Source organism: Lynx canadensis, chromosome D2, assembly GCF_007474595.2.
Source record: "Lynx canadensis isolate LIC74 chromosome D2, mLynCan4.pri.v2, whole genome shotgun sequence".
NCBI lineage: Eukaryota > Metazoa > Chordata > Mammalia > Carnivora > Felidae > Lynx > Lynx canadensis.
In genome coordinates this window covers 29228307-29250307 of record NC_044313.2, presented here as the reverse complement: position 1 = coordinate 29250307, position 22001 = coordinate 29228307, and the positions used below count along the sequence as shown (strand labels likewise).

Genomic DNA, 22001 nt, shown 5'->3' with positions numbered 1-22001 from the left:
GAAGAGATGATGCATGTGGAATGCTTTGTTCACCGGCAGAAGGTTTATTATCATGATTAATATTAACTTCATGGCATGTGCCCAGAAGGCAGAACAGAGGGCAGGCAGGCCCTCTTCTTTGTGAAGAGAAAGTGAAAAAGGACAGAGATGGGGAGAAAGGAAGCAGCTATGAGGGCGTGCTGATAGGGAGAAGAGGAGAGGGGGCTACACAAAGCTCAGCCCTACCGCCACGACATGTTTATCTTCAAGGCGGCTTCAAGGAAATCCCAGAGCCTGTGGATGACTGCCTAGGCATTGGAAAATTTGTGGTGGGGATGAGCTATCCAGTACCCAGCAGGAATTCACAAAATGCTCAGCCTGTTAACACTGGGGCTGGCCAGGGAAGGGAGAGGAACAAAGACAGAGAGCTCAGTGTGGAAGGCAAGGAACTTAACCTTGGGCGAGTTAGTCGAGTTAGTCACCTTACCTTCTCCAAAGCCTCAGTTTCCTCCTCTATATAGGGGTTACATTACTAGGGCTCTAGATAAGACCTGTTGCAGGAAGCAGAAACAATAACAACGGTGGACACTGAGAAGAGTTTACAATAGGCCTGGTACCATTCTCCGATCTTCATACCCAGGACTCTCCCAAGCCCACCAAGGCAGCTTGCCCACAGTCTGACTGTTTCTGTTTGAGTTGGTGAGTGGGGAGGCTCTTGGTCCCTGAGCCTTATGGTGTGCTTGTAGGAAAGGCCTGAATGGTAGGCAGTGTTATCCACATGCCCGATGGGAGGATTATTGTTGTGACTGTTATCAGCAGTATTATTTCTATGATTACCGCTGCTCCTTCCCAATCCTGAGAGGCAGTAATCATTAACTCCTCTTTACAGAAAAGGAAACAGGCTCAGAGAGGATAAGGGATTTGCCTGAAGTCACACAGCAGATCTGCGACAGAGCGAAGAGATTAGAAACCATGCGATTTTGAAGACCAGATGTTCTCCCACACCAGAAGAGAAAAGGAGAGGCGTGCAGGGCAGTGGGCTGAGGCAGGGTAGGAGAGGGACACCCACCCCCCACTGGGGTAGGTCCAGGGCAGCTGATTTATTTACATTCCAGCGTGGACACCAATTGGCCAGATCTTTATCTAAACATGGTAACAATGACATGAGTCTTTGGGGATTTGTTTACTGTTGCTAAAAAATGATGCATTTGTGGGAGCGGGAAGCTCAGGCTGGGTGTGGGATTTGTTTGCTGTGGCTCCAGAGGGTGGGGAGTGGGTAGGGGGGAAGCCAAAAAGAGGCTGTTGGTGCTTCCAAGAGTATATCCTAAAACTCCAATGATTAAGAGAACTGGTCTCCTTGTTTGGGGACAAAAAACCACACACACACACACACACACACACACACACACACACTTTGATAGTTTAATAATGCTCTCCCCCCCACACACACACCCCAAGTAAGGAAAAGGAGTGCCTGGGAGTCCAACTCCCTGATCTCTGCTCAGTGGAGGAGAGGTTCAGAGCTTCCCTCCTTGAGTTTAACAACCACCCCTTGAGTCCACCTTCACAACATTTACTACAGCCCTCTCTAAGCTCAGAGGTCTGTAAGCACCTTCCTTCCATCATTTCTTTAATCCTACAGCAGGCTTATAAAGTCCAAACCACTTTTGTGGGTGAGAAAGCTGCCACCTACCGAGGCTGAGGGACAGCTCAAGGTTACACAAGACTACAAAAGTGGCCGAACTGGGCTCCAAACCTCTGTTGGACTCTAGGGTCACTGCTTTGGCCCAAGAGAGAGGAGGTGTGATCCTGATTTAGAGAAAGCCACATCTCCCCCCATGCCCCAAACCCAGCCTCCTCCACTCTGTGGACTCTCCTTGCGGAAGAAGGTGTCATACCTGCTACCTCTTACACTTGCATGCTTGTGACATTTGCGTGCATCCATTCACATTCACACTTACTGGATTACTGGTTGTGAGTGCTGTGAACATTCATCTGTGCCCACATCTGTGCTCACTCAGTGCAGGGGTGGGGGGCACAAACATACACCAGGCCACTCATCTACTATCCTAATGGGGGAGGAGCATGTAAAGTTTTTAAAAGTCTAAATTACAGAATAATTTCGATGTGGTTTTATTACTTTCAAGAACACACACAGTGATTACAACCCTAGTAATAAAACCTATCCCCTCTTCTCTGACTGCAGCTTAAATAGGTCCCACTTAAATAGGGACCACTTTGTACTAGACTAATTGTAATGATCCCATAAATTGCCTGTATGGAAATAGTGCATCTCATAGTCATGGAAGCTGGTTTTATTCTTGGACCATATAAACATTTCTCTCCAAACCTCATGTCACTACCAGCAATCACATTATTGTGAGGAAAAAAGGAGGGAGAGAGATTCAGAATGAGTGTTGGCCCAGCCCCCGTTTTGACCACACTCTCTGAAAGAGCAGAGCCCTAATGTGGAGTCTACACTTACGGGCACAGTCCTGAAAGCCTTCTTCCCCATGCCTTTGCACATGTGCACGCACTGATGTGTTCACACAGGAAAGCACCTTCCTTTTCATTCAAGAAGAAAGAGAAGTCCATAGAAACGTATATCAGGCCTGTGTCCATCTGTTGGAAACCCGTATTTATCAGAGTGATACAACTGTCATCAACCTCAGAAACATGGTGGTTGCAGATGGAACGGGAAAGGGTAGAGGTCGCTGGCTGCCTTCCATGCAGCATGGGAGCCTGACTCACAGGGGAGAGCGCCCCAGACCCCGTCACCTCTCTGGAGGCCAGTGACTCAGTGGCCCCACTGGCCCCATACCCAGTAGCTGGGGGAGGGTAAGAGAGTATAGGTGGGCCTAGAACAGCTACAGAATGCTCAGTCCTTGCAACTGCTGGCTAGGTTGAGCCAGGATCCTACTCTCTTCTCCCAGATTTGGCCCCTGCATTTTAAGGCAGTCCCTGAAACACTTCCCAGCTGGGGTGATCTCAAGGCCCCTAATCTAAAGTGGGGCTGGCAGGAAAGAAACAGAAAGAAAGATCAGTTCAGCTGGATCTTGCTCATGTGGGGTGGGGGAGGGGGTAGTCCTGATCTGGGAGCCCCCATCTGTGCTCTCAAGGGATGCCTGGGGCCCAGGCCTTATGGTCGCCTTCAGCTCTGCTGTGATCCTCTCCAGACTGCCACAATAGTAGGAAACGGAGGCTCCGCAGGATCTGCCTGGAGCGGGGATTTCCACAGGGAGGGTGGCCAAGCCTGCCACCTGGAGCCCCACACACCCACCAGGGCCCTCAGCAGGGATTGCTGGGGGCTGGGGGACTGGGGGGTGGGAGAGGTCCTACAAGCTGAAGCAGGGTGCAGAGTAGTGTCCCTATCACAAACTCCAAAGTGCTTGGGCATCATTAGGAGCAGCTCCTGAGATAAGAGTAGTACAGGATAGAATGGGGGAGACGGTCCGGGACTCAGAAGTGAGGCCGTGATCCACTGGTTTAACTCCACCCTATGCAGCATCAAACACCTGCAGGGGCCAGGACAAAAATGCGGGAGAGCTTCTGAGTGGAGAGGGGGGCCAGGGTGTGGTGAGATAAGATAAGGGGGAAAGGAAGAGAGAGTGAAAAAATAAGGAAGAATGGAACAGGTAGGGAGGAGTGGAGACCCAGTGAGAAAGGAGGCCCATGACAGGAGGAGGTGAGGGAGAAACGGGGAGTGAGGAAAGGAAGGGGTGGAGATGTAGATGGGCCCAGTGCAAGAGGAAGGAGGAGAAAGGGGAAAGGGGTGGCTGCAAGGGGTAAGAGGCTGCCAGAGAAGTTCTGGGGTCCCAGACTCGGAGGCTCTGCCAAGACTGGATGCCAGGAGCCAAGAGAGGTAAGAAGGTAATTCTCTCCCATTGGCGGGAGTGCTGAGAGCTTGAGAGGAGTTCCAGAACCTTTGGCAAGTTCAAGGACGGAGGCCCAGCGTATGTCTCCCGCGGACCTGCTCGGTCCGGGCTCTTGGCCGGCGGCTGGGGAGCAGCGCGCCTGGGACAGAGCCCAGCACTCCCGGCCCCGTCCGGCGCGGACACAGTGCGCCGACTTGGCGACGTGGCGCCCACGCTGGCAGGGCGGAGTCAGGCCTGGCAGCCTTACATTCCCCGCAGCCTCGGTGCCGCCCAAATCTTGACCTCCGACCTGACACACCGGCGTCTCTAAGGGCGAGACTGCGAAACCCAGAGACCCAGAGATGTGGACCTGGGCCTGGCTCCTCAGGCGAGTCAAGCCTTCCGTCCATGTGGCTGTACGCCCTCCCGCACCTCGGTCCTTTCCAGGTCGGGTCCTTGATCGGTTCCGAGCAAGGCCAGCTGCCCACCCCCCAACATCCCTGCAGAGTCAGACAAGCTGAGACTGTCGCCAGAGTAGTGGGAATTGGTGGGTACCCCCAGAGCTTCAGGAAACCAAGGGCAGGTGGGCGGCTAGGCCAGCAGACCCGGATGCCCACTGACGGAGCAAAGGTTCCCCCTGGATCTTGGCCATTGCTCTCCCCTTGCGGACCAAAGACCAGGAACGCCAGGCTGGACGCAGCGAGGGCAGGATAAGACGCTACTGAAGCGACAAGACTGTGGCAAACTTTTCTTTCCAAAAGAAAAACGTCTTTTTCGTTCTCAAACGGTTTGAAGTTATTCGCTTCAGCGTGACCCTCAGTGAGACTTGGGAAAAGATTTCTACGTTCTAGGAAGCCGGAGTCCCGTGGCTTGTGGTTGAGAGCAGATAGGGTTGAAAAGATCGCGCTAGAAAGAGTTAGGAAGAACCTCTGCTTCTTGGAACGTGATAACCACATCCCCCCGCCCTTCCACACTCAGTGCTCAGAGATCCGCACGAGCAGGCAGGCGCTCTGGTTTAACAGAATTAATCTGCCAAAGACTGCAGCCGCTCTTCTGAAGTTAGATTATATTTTAAAAGGTCTATAGACATTGAAATTTCGCTAAAGGAAGTTAAACTCACACACTCTCTCTCTCTCTCTCTCCCTCTCTCTCTCTCTCTCTCACACACACACACACACAAATAATAAAACGTAAGGAATGCCTCCAGAATTCCAGTTTAATCCCCAAGTTAAAATTGCTCACTGCACTTCCAAATAGCACACGCAAATAGCATAAATAAATGTCTGTTTAGGCATCCTTTATGTAGGTATTTTGGTTTTTAAAATATTGAATTTTCATTCAACAAAGTTGGCTTTTTTCCTTGTGTTTTATCAGCAGAACAGAACCGCTTTTGTTGACAAAAGCTGTATTTGCATTGTATTTACATTATTTAAAAACTTTTTGGAGTGGAGCAGATACACATAAGATAGATGTGGAAGGTCCTCTCCCTGAGAAATCGAAACTCACATCCTCAGTAAGGGCCTGCAATTTACGAAGAACTACTTGGGTTATTGAACTTGGACTGATTTTCTCCCAGGGAAGGGAAGTGGTGGGTTGCTTAGAAAACTCCATTCCAAACACAATCTGGGGAAATCTGGCATTTATACAAACACATGAGGAAAAAAAAAACTAAAATCCTCAAAACTCCATTTTAAAATCTTACACAATTACAGAAACTTGGGGAAAATTCCTCTCAAGGGATTAGATCAGTTTAATGCTTTCTGGGACTCACCTATGTAGGTGGCATTTCTTTAAAAGTGGAAAAAGTATTTACTCTTCTCACAAAACACGAGTGCCTCTAGATTGCTCAAAAAAAGAAAGAAAAGGATAGCTTTCTAACATCCTTCAACTAAAAATCAAACCAAAACACATACTTACATGCCACCATCAACAACGAAAACAAAATAACAGGAATATATTTAGTGCTACAGGAAAAGAAGAAATGCCTTTCTTCTCTTTCTTTCTTTCTTTCTTTCTTTCCTTCTTTCTTTCATAAGTCAAGGAAAATGAAATTTCTGGGAAAGCAGTAAAAAATGAAACAGTAAATTTAAAAAAACCTACCTGAAATGTTATATAGTTTTGACTAGCTGTGTACATCATGGGATTGTTTCTCATGCTTTAATAGAGCTTCTGACTGTGGGGCTACATTTAGAGTAGAAAGCCGTGATAACTTTAAACTTTTTTGTGACTGTGGTTACATTAAATGGTTATTTGAATCGCTGAAAGGAAATAACATAAGCAGTGGCATATATAATCAAAATGATTGGTTATCTGCCTGTATTTCTATGTATATTAATTAAGCAATTTTTGTGTAGAGAATAGTAACTTATGGGAACACTTCACAGTTTCAAAGAATCATCACATTTTAATTTGATAATATATTTATTGGGATGGCTAGCATATGGCTTTTCTCCAGAAAACGAATAATATTATACATCGCTTATGCGTCTATACAGCCCTTCCCTTTCATTGGATTTGCCATCATTTTACTATGATCTTTGATCATATATGGGAGGAGGGAGATTTTCAAAAATGTGTAATGTGACAAAAGCCGAGGGTAAGTAGGCAGACACACTCGATTAAAACAACATCAAATGTGTCCTTGGTTGCAGCTATATTTACTTTATCTGACAGTAATTAGCTAAACTGACTGGAACGAAAACCTATTATTACTGGAGCACAACTCCAGGATTTCAAAGATCCTCTTTTCAGACCAGAGAACGCAAATGCCCCAGAATGCGATCGTAACTAAATACCCGCGTTGGACCCAGATTCCACATTCTGATAAGTAACTCCCAAGAACCCACCGCTGCGGTAATGTAACTTAGTGTAACTACTGCCCTGGCGTTTTCTTCCAGGACACCAGCTCGAAGCGGGCGGCTCACATGCTCACGGTCGCCCAGGCTGCGAGCGCAGGAAAGGCAGGCTGCCTAGACGGGATTGGCCTGGTGGGGATCCCTGGTATGTAGCTCAGCTGCAGGGGAACCAGACCGACCAAAGGGAGCCTGAACAACCAGGAGAGCAGAGCTGGAAACGTCCTAAATGCAAGCGGGGGGGGGGGGGGGGGGGGGGTTAAGGCCAAAACCAGCTCTAAGTAGCGGGTAGAAGTCTTCCTCCCGCCAGCTAGATCAGCCCTGAGCCGGATTAGAGAGGAAAAGAGAAAGGGGGGACAGGGCACCGAAACCACTCGCTAGGCCCCTTCCCCTGGGCTGCCCACGCTCTGGATCCTCACCCACCTCCAGCCGGGCAGAACTGAACTATGTCCCTGGGCGGCCGGGACAGGAACAAAGCAGTCAGAAGCTGCAGGAGAGAACCACTCAGGCCTAGCACAAGGGCACCTGGCCGGAAAGGGGTGGCAGTGGCTTTGGGGGAGAGCCGACCGCGTGGGCCTGCAAGTGGGGAGGAGACAGCCTTCTTCGTGCTCAGTGAGGGGGCAACCGGGTGGCCTCCGGGCAGCAGCAGCGGGAGTATGGACTTGTTCCCAGCACCCCCGGCCATGGGTTCTAAGATGGGGGTTCTTAGGAATGGACTTAGGGAAGGCTTAAGAACGAAGTGCTGCAGAGAAGCAAGAGAAGGTAGGAAGGAGAAATGCGACGGGTAGCTTTCTTCTCTTTCTTTCTTTCTTTCTTTCTTTCTTTCTTTCTTTCTTTCTTTTTTCTTTCTTTTCCTGACTCAAAATCACTCAAACAAAACAAAACCAACGCTCAAAGAGGCGGAAAAATTTGGGAACCAGAAATGTTGTCGGAGATGGTCTAGCTCCGGGGAATGGGAGTGGAGGAGTGGGGCTGGAGCGCAGCTTCCTTCTTTTAGGCTTGACTGCCAACGCGACGCACACCCTCAAGGACCCCCACCCCACAGTGCCGCGCACTCACCCCCACCTCTCTCTCTTGATCTTTGCGCCCGAGCGGTTGCGATCCGCAGCAATACCAGGTGCATTCTTCTCCCTGCAGCCCCTGGCCTGGTTTGGAGAAGCCGGCCCCGCCTGGGACGTCAATAGTCTCAATTCTGAGAAGAGAGGCACCGGCAAGGCTCTTCCCACAGAGGGTCTCCCCCACGACCCGCGGGCCGCCGCCACCCTAAGTACTCCCGGGTGCACGTGGCCCGCGCCGCATCCCAGCTCTCCGGGCGGCCCCAGGGGCTGACTCCCCGCACCATTTCCGCTGGCTGCTGAACAGCCCCGCCTCTCTCCCCTCCCGCCTTTCTCTTCTTGGCCTTGGGCACCCACAACTCCCAACGCAGCGGGACCCGCAGGACAGCTCTCCACGGCTCGCCCCAACTCTAGCCGTGTGTGCCGCGCCCGGGGGCGTTGTCCACAGTCCCTGCACCTTCCACCCGCCCCTTCCAGCTGAGACCGGTCTCCCACCATTTTGGCAGAGGAAAAAAAAAAATGCTTGGGGCGGCCAGGGCCGGATATGGGGCACCTCGGTTGGGCTGGAACCGGTCTCTCTTTTTTCCAAGGCCAGTGCTGAGCCAGGTCTTTCTGTGGGCCTCACAGTAGCTCCCGCTGCTCCTCACTGGGCGAGGCGTGGTGGCTGGCGAGCGCCTATTGTGCAGAAGATGATCCCCACCGGCGCGGAGTTTCCAGACCTTCAGGGGACCCCACAGATTCGCCCAGAAAACAACCAGGGCCACACGAGGGCGCCAGAAGGCGTATGGGTTGGAGAAATTAGAAAGCCGCCTCCGAGGGTAAGGCCCTAGATCCAAGTTCCCGGTTTGAATATGCAGAAAAGAAGGCCTCCATGGCTGGGTCACAGATACTGCTCTCAAGATCGTAAGAAGCCACCCAGTGTGTGCAGCAATCCAGCCACGCCATCACCAATGCAGTCAACAAACACTGCTTGATCTCTGATGCAGAATAGTGGTAGTTGAGGTGTACCGAGCACTTAATATTTGTGGGGCCCTGCACTAAACTCCTGGCATGTTTTGTCTTTTATCCCTGGCAACAACCTCTGAATAAGTATTACTACCTCCTCTTTGTAGGCAAAGACACTGAGGCTTAGAAACGCCCAAGGCCACTGACTACGTCAGGATTGGAACCAAGAGCGGTCAGACAACCAAGTTTACTAACAATTCCATCCTCCTGTCTCTCACATACCTGCTTCGCGCGGCAGCTGCAAGGGCTACAAGGGCAAATACAACGGAGACCTTTCCTTCGGGGGCTCATAGTTTACCCAGGGCTACCAGGCCGGCAATATATACTACTGGGTGAGAAGTGGTAAGTGACACGAACGTCCTTTACTAACACGCGCTGCGAGTTCAGATGCGGGAGGGATGACTTCCGGCTAGGCGATCAGGGAGCGCTTCCTCGGAGAGGTAGTATTTGAGCAGAGCCTTGGAGAACAGCTTTCCATTCATGGAAACAAGGGCAAGGAAGACGTTCCAAGTGGAGGGAACAGCTTAAGCAAAGTCAACAAGTCGGGAACAGACAAGTTGCCCATCCATAGATATACAAAACAATCCGTCTTCTTGGGAATCCTGTGGCCGGTATTTATGGGCCAGGAAGTTTTCTTGCCCCATAGCAGCTGGGAAAAGCCACGCTCCTGGGCCATTCTTCCTGGCAGTTGGCTCATGGACAGGAAGCCTCCCGGAACTGGCCCCGGCCGGGAAGGTACAGCCAGGCGGGGCGGGAATCGGTAGTTCGGGCACCCGGGGCATTGCAGCCTTACCCACAACGACTTGGACTTCACGACTCTATACTAGTCCTTTATTTCTGGTAGCGCCACAGCACCCCACACAGTGGATGCGGGGGGCGTGGCCCACATGAGCCGGAGCCAATGCGGAGGGAGGCCGAGGCGAGAGCCCCGCCCCCGACGTGACGCACGACCCCCGGACACAGGCTTCGCAGCCCCGGCTCCAGTCCCTGCAGTGGCTGTAACAAAACCCAGACCCCCAGGTCCGGGCCAATGGAGGCGATTTAGACTGGAGCGGGACCGCGTCTGTCAAAAACCCGACTCGGCAGCAGCGGCAGAGTCCAGAAGGAGAGCTGGAGCCGCTGCACTACTTCCCCGCCCCCGCCGGGATTTATTGAGTATTTGGACTGGACAATTAAGTGGCCCTGATGATGTTACCAAGCCCGGTCACCTCCACCCCTTTCTCAGTCAAAGACATTTTGAATCTGGAGCAGCAGCAGCAACAGCACTTCCACGGCGCGCACTTGCAGGCGGACTTGGAGCACCACTTCCACTCCGCACCGTGCATGCTGGCCGCCACCGAGGGGACTCAATTTTCTGACGGAGGGGAAGAAGACGAGGAAGAAGAGGGCGACAAACTATCCTATTTGAACTCACTAGCCACAGCCGATGGCCACGGGGGCTCGGGGCTCTGTCCCCAGAGCTACGTCCACACAGTCCTGCGAGACTCGTGTAGCGGGCCTAAGGAACATGAAGAGGAGCCCGAGGTCGTGAGGGACCGGAGCCAAAGTGAGTAGAGGGGGAAAGAAAAGCCCCCGCACATCTGGAGCAATGGCGGAGCGCCCGCAAACAGCCCACAAACCTTGTCAGCAGTGCTTCCCGCCCTTTAACCTTTGGCTGGGGTCATGCCTCGCCCTGGTCAACGACAGCTCCGCAAAGCGCAGGTGCCTGCGAGCGAGCCGGGTCAGAGGGAGAAGGACGAGGTGACCCCGACAACTACGCCTCCCGCCTCCCGGAGAGGAGAGGCGATGCAAGCCCCCAAGGGAAGGAAGGGAAAGTAATTGCTGCCCTGAGGCCGATAAGCAAACACGGGTTCAGTAGTCAGGATCCAGCAGCTAGAGAGACAGCTCTTCCTCTTTTCCCCCTAGCGTGAGACGAGTTCTTTGAGGCCGGGACAGAGGTCCCCTCTTCTCCAAAAAAGATGATCCAAGCAGGTTGTGTTGGCAGGGCGCAGGAACTTTGGTAGAGACCAGCCAAGTGATTTCCTCACTTCTCTGCTTGGAGTTCAGTGTCCTGGACCCCAAGGCACCGGGCAGAGAGGGAAGGGACAGTCCGGGCGAGAGCGTGGGAACCCAGTCCATTCCCGTGTGCAGTATGTTCACACGGGGGAGTTTTTTGAAAATTCATAATGTTATGCTTTGTGTCCCAGGCTGTGGGGCTGCAGGCTGAGTGAAAAACGCGCCGAACGTAGTCCTAGATCCCAGCTGCTCACATAGGATGGGAGGTGAATTGGGTAGGGAAGACAGGATAACTGAATACAGCTTCCAAGGAAGTGTTTGCTTCTGAGGGGAGAGAATCAAAGAATGTCTTTCCCAAGAGGAGGTCTGATGTGGCAGCAGCCAAGGCCTATACTCCTGACAGTTCCCCTGGGCCTAAAATCCACATAATACGGTCTAAATCAGTTAATCAAATTTCTTTTTTTCTCTCAAAGGTAACACACTCATCGTCACGCATTTAGCCGGGGGCATGTTGTCTTTTAAAAGCAAAAAAAAAAAAAAAAAGTTCCTAGGCAATACAGGAGCGTTACACTCAAGCATTTTCTAACAAAGATTTTTCACGCAACTCACACCAGCCCCCAAATACCAACATGCTTCACACCTTTGACTATCCTTAACATAGTGGAAGGCTAACAAGCTTGCAAATACTCTATAGTTATGATATAGTTGCAAGCTTTCATCCTGAAAACAGTCATTAGCACGCCGAGCCGCACATTTAATACAGAGTAATCTCTTTCTCGCTGATGCTCAAGTTCTAAATAAAGGCGAACTACCCCTCCCCATGGAACGTGCCTCCACCCTCTAAGGGCGTTCTGAGGGTGCCTGGGATGTCGCGGGGTCCCATGGCGCCAGCAACCACAAACTTTCCAGAAAGTCCAGGCATTTACTACCGCATGCTCCACGCTGCCGCCCAAAGGGCCACAGTGCGCTGGGATAGGAACCGCGATTAGGCTGGGAACTGCTAAGGGACGCTCTTGTTTTGCTTCTTCCGCAGAAAGCTGCCAGCTGAAGAAGCCTCTGGAGGCGGCCGGGGATTGTAAGGCGGCGGAGGAGAGCGAGAGACCCAAGCCACGCAGCCGCCGGAAGCCCCGGGTCCTCTTCTCGCAAGCCCAGGTCTTCGAGCTGGAACGCAGGTTCAAGCAGCAGAGGTACTTGTCGGCGCCCGAGCGCGAGCACCTCGCCAGCAGCTTGAAGCTCACGTCCACGCAGGTGAAAATCTGGTTCCAGAACCGCAGGTACAAGTGCAAGAGACAGCGGCAGGACAAGTCTCTGGAGCTGGGCGCGCACGCACCCCCGCCGCCACCGCGCCGCGTGGCAGTGCCTGTGCTGGTGCGGGACGGCAAGCCGTGCGTCACGCCGGGCGCGCAAGCCTACGGCGCGCCCTACAGCGTGGGTGCGGGCGCCTACTCCTACAACAGCTTCCCCGCCTATGGCTATGGGAACTCGGCCGCCGCCGCCGCCGCCGCCGCTGCCGCCGCCGCCGCCGCGGCGGCCTACAGCGGCAGCTACGGCTGTGCGTACCCGGCAGGCGGCGGCGGCGGCGGCGGCGGCGGCGGCGGGGCCTCCGCGGCGGCCGCGGCCATGCAGCCCGCCTGCAGCGCTGCCGGAGGCGGCCCCTTTGTGAACGTGAGCAACCTAGGCGGCTTTGGCGGTGGCGGCGGCGCGCAGCCGTTGCACCAGGGTGCGGCGACCGGGGCTGCTTGCGCGCAGGGCACCTTGCAGGGCATCCGGGCCTGGTAGGCACGCGGCTGGTCACGCGGCAGTCGCCCCACTGCAGCCTGGCACCGCGGGACTGAAGCGCGAGAAAGGTTGGACCTTAGGGCCAGGTCCCCTTGTTAAAAAAAAAAAAAAGCCACACAAAACAACAACAACAAAAGACACGTCTCGATCCCCAGGGCTCCGGAGCACAGCTCGCGCGAAGCCTGAGGAAGGGGGATGAGGGGCGAGGAGGATGCCCGAGACCGGTCGCGGAGACTGTCTCTGAGGCAGAAACTCCGGCTGGGTGCCGGGGTGGACAATGGCCCCGACTCTGGCCCCGAAGTGAGTGCGAGAGGCTGGGACTCTGGCTGCCGTTTGGTTCTCCCAAACCAAGAAGGCCTTCTTTCCCCTTGGCCTTCCCGCGGCTTCCGCGAAATGTCGGCAGAAAACCCAAGGACAAAAAGAAAAAAAAAAAAAAAAGGCATGAAGGAGAGAAAAATGGGTGTCGTGGCTTGAGAAATCCCCAAGCCTTACCCACCCCTCTGCCCCTTTTGCGGCCCGGAGCGCCACACCACAGTCAGTTTTCCTTTTCCCAACCGCCTGCCCTCCGCAGCAGATACCTCGGCCTGGATCTCCGGATTGTCAGGGGGTAGAACTCTGCGAGATAAACAAGCGAGGCATGATCAAACATTAGGGGGTCTGAACAAATCCGGGAGCTGGTGGCCCACCGGAGGTGTTACCAGGTTTCCTTTCTGTTTCATATTCTGTATTCAGCACATATAATATATCTATAACTATATCCACACGCCGTGTACACACCCGCTGCCATACACTACAGGAGTCAATAAACAAGGTGCAATATTTCCAAACCGTTGGTTGCAGACTTTGTTTCGCTCCCCAAAGTGGAGAGGGATCCTTTAAACGGGGGGAGAAGGATAGGCAATGAAAAGGTGCATAAGGGAAAGCAATCTTTCCTGGGCGATCGCAGGCCTGGCCTCTCCTGGGCCAGCCCCTGGGCTGCAAGTCTGTGTCCTCTTGGTTTTGTTCATTAATTTCTCTTTTCTCTTGTGGGAGGACAGGTCGGAGACTCAGGGCCTTTTGAGGTCCCGGCTTTGTAATCCCCACAACTTTTACCCAGATGCTTGGGCTAGTGTTTGGGCCTGCGTTAGACCAAGACTTAGACTCTGCCCCACCTCGAAGGTCGCCAGGGAAAAGGAAACCTCGCCCCCCGGCCCAGCTGTAGGCGGCGGGAAGGCGGTTCCTTCAGCGGCCGCCGCCGGGGCCTCTAGCGCGCCCAGGGGCGCTGCGCCCCGCCGCGGCCGAGTTCTCCCCCTCGGCCGCCCTCCCTTCTCCCCCGGCGGCCGCGGCTTTATGCGGCTCCTTGTCACTTGCGGAGAATGCCTGTGCGAGGTCTGTGCTGCCACACGGCCGATTGTGAGCGTGCCAAGGCGGGTGAATGGGGAGGCCTCAGAGCGCCGCGCCATTGTGGGGCCGGGCCTCGCTGAAAGACGGCTCCGGGCCGGGAAGGTGCGGAAAGAATGGCTTTTTATTGGAGTCCCGAACAAAAGGTGTGGTAGGAAGGCGAAGTCCCCTGCGCGAACAAAAACCCCAGCGCGTCGGGATTGACGTCCCCCCCGAGCTCCCCATTGCTTCTCAGAGCGGGGGCTTTGTGTAGCAGTCTGCTCAACAGAGGGACGGAGAAATGCGCGGGGGTTTTGTTCCCCACTTTTTGTGCGCTGGGGGAGGGAGCGGCAAGGGGGGACGGGGGCTGGGCGGGCAGCAGGGAGGGGCGCACTGATTAGGCCGGCCGGCCGCGGCGCGGAGACGTTCAGCGGGAGTCGGCGGCCTGAATGCAGGGTCATTATTGCTACAAGTTTAGCAATTTCGCCCTTACAGGAGGGGGCGGGGGCTGCTTGGCTGCTGCGGGGCCGCCGGGTTGGGGAATCTGCAGAGACCTGGTGGAGGAAGAAAAAGGAGGGGAGGAAAGGAGGGAAAAGAGGGAGGCAGGCAGGCAAGGGAATCCTCCAAAACCCGCTGACCGCCCAGGATGAGGCTTGGACAAGTCCAAAGAGGCCTAGCGGGAGGCTGGAAAGGCGGCGCCTAGGGGCGAAGAACCTCCCTCCCTTCACCTCTTCCGAGGCAGAAAAACCCTGAGCATGAGTTATAGTGCACCAGTTTGGCGGTCCCTCACCTCCTTGCCGCCAGTTCCCTTCTCTCCTACGCCTCCCTGGAGCTAGGTCAACTCCTCCCACCACCCCTGTAGCCGCCGGGACGCCCCCAACCCCCTTCCTAGGGAGCCCTCTTTTCTGAAGCTGTTACATTCCCATAAGTTGCTTAGGGTAAAGGCTGGGGAGGGAATTCTCACTTCCTAACACGTTCCTACCTGTAGCCTGGAACCACTGATCCATCCATCCATCCATCCATCCATCCATCCATCCAACAGTATTTACTGAGCACCTGTTAATATATGTTCACTTGCACTGTTCTGAATGCTGGGGATGGTGAAAAAAAAAATACAATGTCTGCAGGCCTGTGGAGTTTTTAATTTAATTTAATTTAATTTTATATTTGTGGAGTTTATTTTAAAGAGTGTGCATGGGGGGGACGGAGTTAGACAACAAACAAGTAAATGGAAAAATAGTAGATAAATTCTTTAAAAGGAAATAAAACCAAATGCTGAAGGGAGTGGGTTTTTTTGGAGTAGATGATCAGAGCAAGCCAAGTTGAGATTACATTTAAGTTAATACCTGAATGACAAAAGGGAAGCCAGTCTTAATAGTGCTTTGCCATTGTAACCTCCACGTCTCTGCACTCACCCTCCTGGTGGTAAGGAATGGAATGACCTTCCACCCTGTCTTTCTGGTGAACTCTTGCTCCTCCTTCAAGGCCAAGCTTCTTTCCTGAACCACCCAAGTGGGGGCAATCACTCCCTCATATATGCCACCAGAGTCTTAGGTACTTTCCAATATCACAACATAGTGTCCTGCAAAGAGTTATTTGTTTCTCTCCTTCCTCATGAGGTCCTAGTGAGGTCATGAGGGACCAGGTTGACATCTTTTTCCTCCGGGACAGATAACACAGTAAGTAGGGGATCGGGGGCCAGTGTCCTTAAGCACCACCTTCCCCAGCACATGCAGTGGCCCCAGTGATGTGGAGCTGCGGCCTTGAGTCCTGGCTGCAAGGGAAATGCTGAGCTGGACTCTTGACCCACCTGGGCAGGGCCAACCACCTGAAATTGCCTGCAGAGGACACACAACCCATGCAGATCCCAGAGATATGTCCTGCCTTTGTACCCTGCAATGCTGCCTGGGGACCCAGCTTCCTGCAAGAGATTCTCACCCCTCACCCTACAGTTTAAACCGTAGGAAAGGAAGCTGAGAACTTGGTGATGACCTGACACACCAGGGCACAAAGTTTAGGGCATGGGAGGGACATGAGATAGGGAAGAGAGCGAGGACTCAGGCAGAGAGGGGTGGAAAGCCAAGATGTGTGTGATGAATCTGGGACCCAATCCGCTTCTCTAATATTTGCTAGGCGAAGGGTATGGTAGGTGATCAAGATGCTGCCCTGCACTCTAGGAGTGTTCACTTCCGAGGCTGGATCTCATCGCCTGCGCTCTAGGAACCCAAGGCTCCAGGAACAGTTGCCCTCACTCCGCCGGGGGTTTCCTAGGTAAGCAGCTCCTTTTTCTCCCACCTAGTCTGTATCCTGCAGGCCATGGCCTCTAGATGCTCCCAGCGCCAGATCCCCACCTTCCTTGCCCGGTTTCCTCCTGGCCCGAGTTAATCTTCCTCCACTCTGCATCCTCCCTGTTTGGAAAAGAGGCGTGTGACTGTGGTAGAGGAAACAGAGTTGGTTCTATGGATTGGCTTCCACAAAGATTGCGTGTCTCGAGATACTTAAGTCAGACTGAACCACCTCCCTCCCTACTCCCTACTCTTCTCCAGAGCCTGAAGTCCCCGCGTATAAATAGCTCCCATCTCTTCGCTGAAGGATTTCCTTACTGCTAGTTGCTAGGGTTCTAGGGCCCTGGCCATCAAAGGGTGACAACCCTTGACCAACACAGCTACCTCCCTCTGAGCTCCCTCTCCCTCTGCAGGGAAAAGACATATCCTCTCCCAGCCCAAATTGCTGCTTCTTTCAATTGTTTTGTGAGACTCTGAGCAGGTGAAGTGAGTCATCCCTTGGGGTTCTGGTTTCTGAGCTCTAAAGCAGAGAAGGATAGATCATATGATTTTAGAAGTCACTTCTAGCTCAAACTCTCCTTACTTCCCTGAATGTATGGATAATCCCTCCCTACCCATGACTGGTACCACACTGGGCTCAAGAAGCGGGTAAGTACTACTGGTGACAGAGGTGGAATAGGTTAAGGCCAGCAACTTTTTTCTGCAAAGCCTCATCTTGAAGGGGTGTAAGAGCTAGGCTCCGGAGCCAGGTTTTCTCCATTCTAATCTCAGTACCACCACAACCAGTCGTAGAGACTTGAATACGTTAAGAGCACTCTGAACCTTAGATTCCCCCCCCCCATAAAGTGGGTATACTTGTAACACTTCTCTCCTAGGTTTTTCTTTTACTGAAGCACAACACACAAATAAGTGTGCAATCAAATGAATGTTTATATATGTAAACACTTATGTGCCAATCACCTTGGCTTTGAAAATTAAATGAAGTGATCCTTGTAAAAGCAACTTAGCACAGTGTCTGGTATGCATCAACGGCGTAGGCCAGGCCGGCGCTAGCTGTTGTGCATGCTTAGAAGCCCAGGACTCTGTTCTGCCTTTGCGGCATTCGCAGGTCCTCAGGGGGAGCGCGGCAGGCGGGAGGATTTGCCACCCCAACACCGCAGGCGCGCGTCACCACGGGCAGGCGGAGCCCGGCGGGGCCTGCAGGACTCGGAGAGCTTCGAAGAGGCTTGGACCTTGGCTGGGTTTGGGGAATTCGACTGAAGGGGAAGGTGAAAGGAGGTTGCGGCCGAGCGGCGACCCCCCTCTAGCTCCTCAGTGCGTGGCAGGAAGAGTCGGGAGGGGAAACCCGGCTCCTCTCGGCAGGGCAGGGCTTCCCCGGGGTCCCGCGCCCCGCTGTTCCCGGGCGCTGCCAGCAGGACGCGGGGCCGCGCCACCCCGCAAGGGTGGGGCAGTGTGGGCGGGCGCTTCCCGGGAGAAAGGCGCGTGCGGGGCCCGGGTTGGTTCGGGGCCTCTCTCGCAGCCTCCGCCTCCGGCGTTTAGGGCTCAGGGCCCCGCAGCGGACTTCCCGGGCGCCTTCTCCCGACTCGAGGGCCCGAGCGCTGGGAGGCCGGCGGATTCTCCAACACCAGAGTTCAGCGCTCGTCCGCGGCAGGTCTGGGCGCGAAGGGGGAGGATCCTCCGACCGGCGGCGGGCAGCGCAGGTGCCGCGGGGCCGGGCGCCGCCTCCCGGACCGGCCTGGCGCGGGAGCGCACCCGCGAGCCCCGGGAGAGCCTGGCCGCCCCTCGCGGTGACCGCCCAAACCTGCGCAGCCGGCCGTCCCGACCATGCGCCCTGGGCGCCCAGGTAGGATACCCCGGGGAGGGTGCAGCGGATCCAGAAGGCCTCGGGAGGGAGTCCGGAGAGTTCTGTGCGGGAGGGGCCACTGAGCCCAAAGCCACATTTGCTTTGCGGACAGGACGCGCTTTTTTTTTTTTTTTTTTTTAACCCAGCCTGTCGGTAACAATAACAGCAAAGTTTTCTGACAAGGCGTTTAGAAAAATGTATGGAAGTATGAAACGCATGCAGAAAAGACGTGTTACCGCTCCCTGACTCTTCACGAGGCGAACATTCCCAAGAGACCATTCCCGGGATGAAGCAACAGAACGTTACGGGTCCCCACCCCCTCCTCCTTCCGCCTGGGTCCCCACAGACTCCCTTCTTGGCACTATCCCCACCGCCAAGGGCAACCACTGTTGTGGCTTCTAACAGTAAAGATTAGTTGTGCCTGATATGGAACATTCTATAAACGAAATCCTGTAGTATGTAGTCTTACGTGCCTGGCTTCTTTCGTTCGTGAGATGTATCTATCTTGCTGAGTGCACTTGTAGATCTTGGAGTATCCCATTGTATGAATACACCAGAAATAATTTATACTTTCTGCTGCTGATAAGCCTTTGGGTGGTTTCTGGTGTTTGTTGTGAATAGCGCTACTACAGACATTCTCGAACAGGATCCAATAGAACTTTCTGCAGAACTGTATGCACAGACATTCTCCAACAGCATCTAATAGAACTTTGTGAACATGGAAATGTTCTCAATCTGTGCTGTCCAGTAGGATAGCCACAAGTCACATTTGGCTCTTGAGCACTTGAAATGTGGTTGGCTGAGGAATTAGATTTTTAGTTTCATTAAAATTGTAATTAATTTAAATATAAAGAGCCATATGTATTGGACAGCGCGGTTCTAGTATGTATTTTGATGATTGTGTTAAATGTTTCTATTCAGTATATACCTAGGAGTGCAAACGTTTTGTCATAGGGAAAGAATACCAGCTTTCAGATTGTACCAAGCAGTTTTCTAAGGTTGGCAGCATCTATTTTCTCTCCCACGGGCAGTAGCACCACATGCTCCTCAATTCTTAATTTTTTTCATTTTAGCCATTGTGCTGAGCATGTAGTTAAAAGGGGGCTTTTGTTCACTTTCAAGTAAGATTATGAAAATTGCCACTTCCCCATAGTAAAGGTGATGATGATGATTGGAGGGGTTCTTGTGGACTGAGAGTTGTTATAAGGGTCTTAAATTTACCCTTTATACCACCCCACCCTTGCCAGCAGACTTCCCACACAATCAGCCTTCTCCCCTAGAAACTGGACCAGGGTTAGCAGGGCATTATGAAGGGGCCATGTGTTTGGAGGTGATCCATTTCCCATAATTCTTTGTTACGTTATGCCTTCTTAAAATCAGTGCCCTGATTCCTTTACTGTTATTTATTGGAATATCCCACCAGAAGAGATGATGAGATTGTTAGGCAGGCTACAGCCATGGCAGAGAAGCCAGGTTTTATGCTGGCTCAGTTTTAGTTTGCAACTTGGCCCTGCCTTGTATAAAATGGCATTAACAACCTTTGGGTGTGCTACCTCACCGGTTTGCTGAGAAGCAAAGTAAGTCCTGAGGAGCCAGCGGAGAAACTGCCTACTATGTGTCAGTGTGTGTGTGTGTATGACTTTCTAATCCTCAGAATAACCATGTGAGTTAGGTATTCCTTGTATACACATGCAGAAACTGAGGCTGAGAGACATTGAACCACTCTTCTCTAGGCCACTCGGCTAGTAAGCAGCAGTAACCCCAATAGGACTTTCTGCCTGTGCCACTGAGACCATTTCTGATGTTTTTTATCTCCCTTCCCTGGGTAAACAGAGCCCTGGCTGGTGCAGATCTTGAAATTCTGAATCAAATTAGATGTCCTCTGTGAAGACTCCCTTTGGACAGAACCAAATTGATCATTAACCACTTGTCTGTTGCTAGTTAAGCAGAGGAAGTGTTTGTTATGTTGTAATAACAGTGGAATCCACTTTGTGTGACACACAAATTCTTGGAAAGTTGTGTACAAAGAGCCTTTTGCTTGTGGGGAGGGAGAAAAATTGAATACATTTTTAAGTTTATTCCTGGAATTTGTTGCCTAAAAGTATCCCAAAACGAATTATTTTGTAAAGTGAAGGATCCTTTTGAAATATGAATAATAACACAGGGTTTTCACATAATAAACAAGAGCAACTCAAAATTATGTATAAGATTCATCAACATTTTGCATGTACTTCTTATTAGGAAGGGCTCTCATGAAAGTTTCACCTGGACCATCTTGACATCTCGAGTTCTCTGAGAGGTCCGCAGATTAGTTCTCTATCCAGATGAGAGAAGTAACTAGAAACCCAGTACCCCCAGTGGCTACTGGTGGATTCAGGCTTAGTTTGGGTGGGTTTTACAGTCCCTGATCATTCAGTGAGCCTCTAAAAAAGGGGCTCAAGAGTCAAATTGGTTATTGGATTAGATGACTTTTAAGCTTTGAGATTCTTTTTTTTTTTTTTAATTTTTTTTTCAACGTTTATTTATTTTTGGGACAGAGAGAGACAGAGCATGAATGGGCGAGGGGCAGAGAGAGAGGGAGACACAGAATCGGAAACAGGCTCCAGGCTCCGAGCCATCAGCCCAGAGCCCGACGCGGGGCTCGAACTCACGGACCGCGAGATCGTGACCTGGCTGAAGTCGGACGCTTAACCGACTGCGCCACCCAGGCGCCCCTAAGCTTTGAGATTCTTTCAGCCATGAGATTCTTTAAATTTGTTACATACCTATAGATCCAGCACAGATTTCTGCTGTCCTGGTAGGAAGGGCCTTAGAAATTGCCAGAGTCCATCTCTTTTCTGATGCTGAATCCTGATGTGATCCTGGGCACGTAACTGTCCATGTCTCCTGGACAGCACCCATGGGGGAACCACTCGCCTCTCTACTCCCTATGTGTGAGGGAGTTCTGCCTTCTGTTCACATGAAATCCTCCTCCTGCAGCTTCCCTCAGCTGTTCCTCCAATTCCCACAGATGTCCGCTCCTTCTGCGTGTCAGTTCTTCAAACATTTGAAGCCAGCCATTGACTTTGCTTCTTCTCCGGGTGAAATAGCCTCAGTTTCTTTGACTATTCTCTGCCTCCTGGCCATTCTTCAGTGGATGTTCTCTAGCTCTCCCATTTCTTCTGTGCTGGTCTATTCTGGTGTATTCCTCAAGGTGGTCCCCTCCTCCTAAGCCTTTGAACATTTAAATCTTCATCTTCCCCTACTCTTCTGAGAAGGCTGAGGCCCACTGGGAGGCTGTCCTGCATGGGTGTCGCTCTCCTCAATTTGTTTTTATTCATCTTCAGAGGAATAAGCATCCGTTCTTTCTTTTTTTTTTAATTTTATTTTTTAACTTTACATCCAAATTAGCGTATAGTGCAACAATGATTTCAGGAGTCGATTCCTTAATGCCCCTTACCCATTTAGCCCATCCCCCCTCCCACAACCCCTCCAGTAACCCTCAGTTTGTTCTCCATATTTATGAGTCTCTTATGCTTTGTCCCCCTCCCTGTTTTTGTATTATTTTTGTTTCCCTTCCCTTATGTTCATCTGTTTGTCTCTTAAAGTCCTCATATGAGTGAAGTCATATATTTGTCTTTCTCTGACTGACTAATTTCTCTTAGCAAAATACCCTCCAGTTCCATCCATGTAGTTGCAAATGGCAAGATTTCATTCTTTTTGATTGCTGACTAATACTCCATTGTATGTGTATACCACATCTTCTTTATCCATTCACCCATCGATGGACATTTGGGCTCTTTCCGTACTTTGGCTATTGTTGATAGTGCTGCTTAAACATGGGGGTGCATGTGCCCCTTTGAAACAGCACACCTGTATCCCTTGGATAAATGCCTAGTAGTGTAATTGCTGGGTCGTAGGGTAGTTCTATTTTTAATTTTTTGAGGAACCTCCATCCTGTTTTCCAGAGTGGCTGCCCCAGCTTGCATCCCCACCAACAGTGCAAAAGAGATCCT

General features: G+C 52.1%; 1 protein-coding gene across 1 annotated transcript; it reads left to right on the top strand.

The window, feature by feature from the left end:
• Nucleotides 1-9752: 9752 nt before the first annotated feature.
• On the top strand, nucleotides 9753-13340 carry NKX2-3 (NK2 homeobox 3). The gene is made up of 2 exons (XM_030335464.1): nucleotides 9753-10291; nucleotides 11774-13340. The coding sequence occupies exons 1-2, from the start codon at nucleotides 9931-9933 to the stop codon at nucleotides 12517-12519; spliced, it is 1107 nt and encodes a 368-aa protein (XP_030191324.1). The 5' UTR covers nucleotides 9753-9930; the 3' UTR covers nucleotides 12520-13340.
• The last annotated feature ends 8661 nt before the right edge of the window (nucleotides 13341-22001 follow it).

Coding starts and splice junctions, on each gene's coding strand:
- NKX2-3 (XM_030335464.1), top strand. CDS start 9,931: ATGATGTTACCAAGCCCGGTCACCTCCACCCCTTTCTCAGTCAAAGAC. Junction 10,292..11,773: donor CGTGAGGGACCGGAGCCAAA/GTGAGTAGAGGG, acceptor CTTCTTCCGCAG/AAAGCTGCCAGCTGAAGAAG.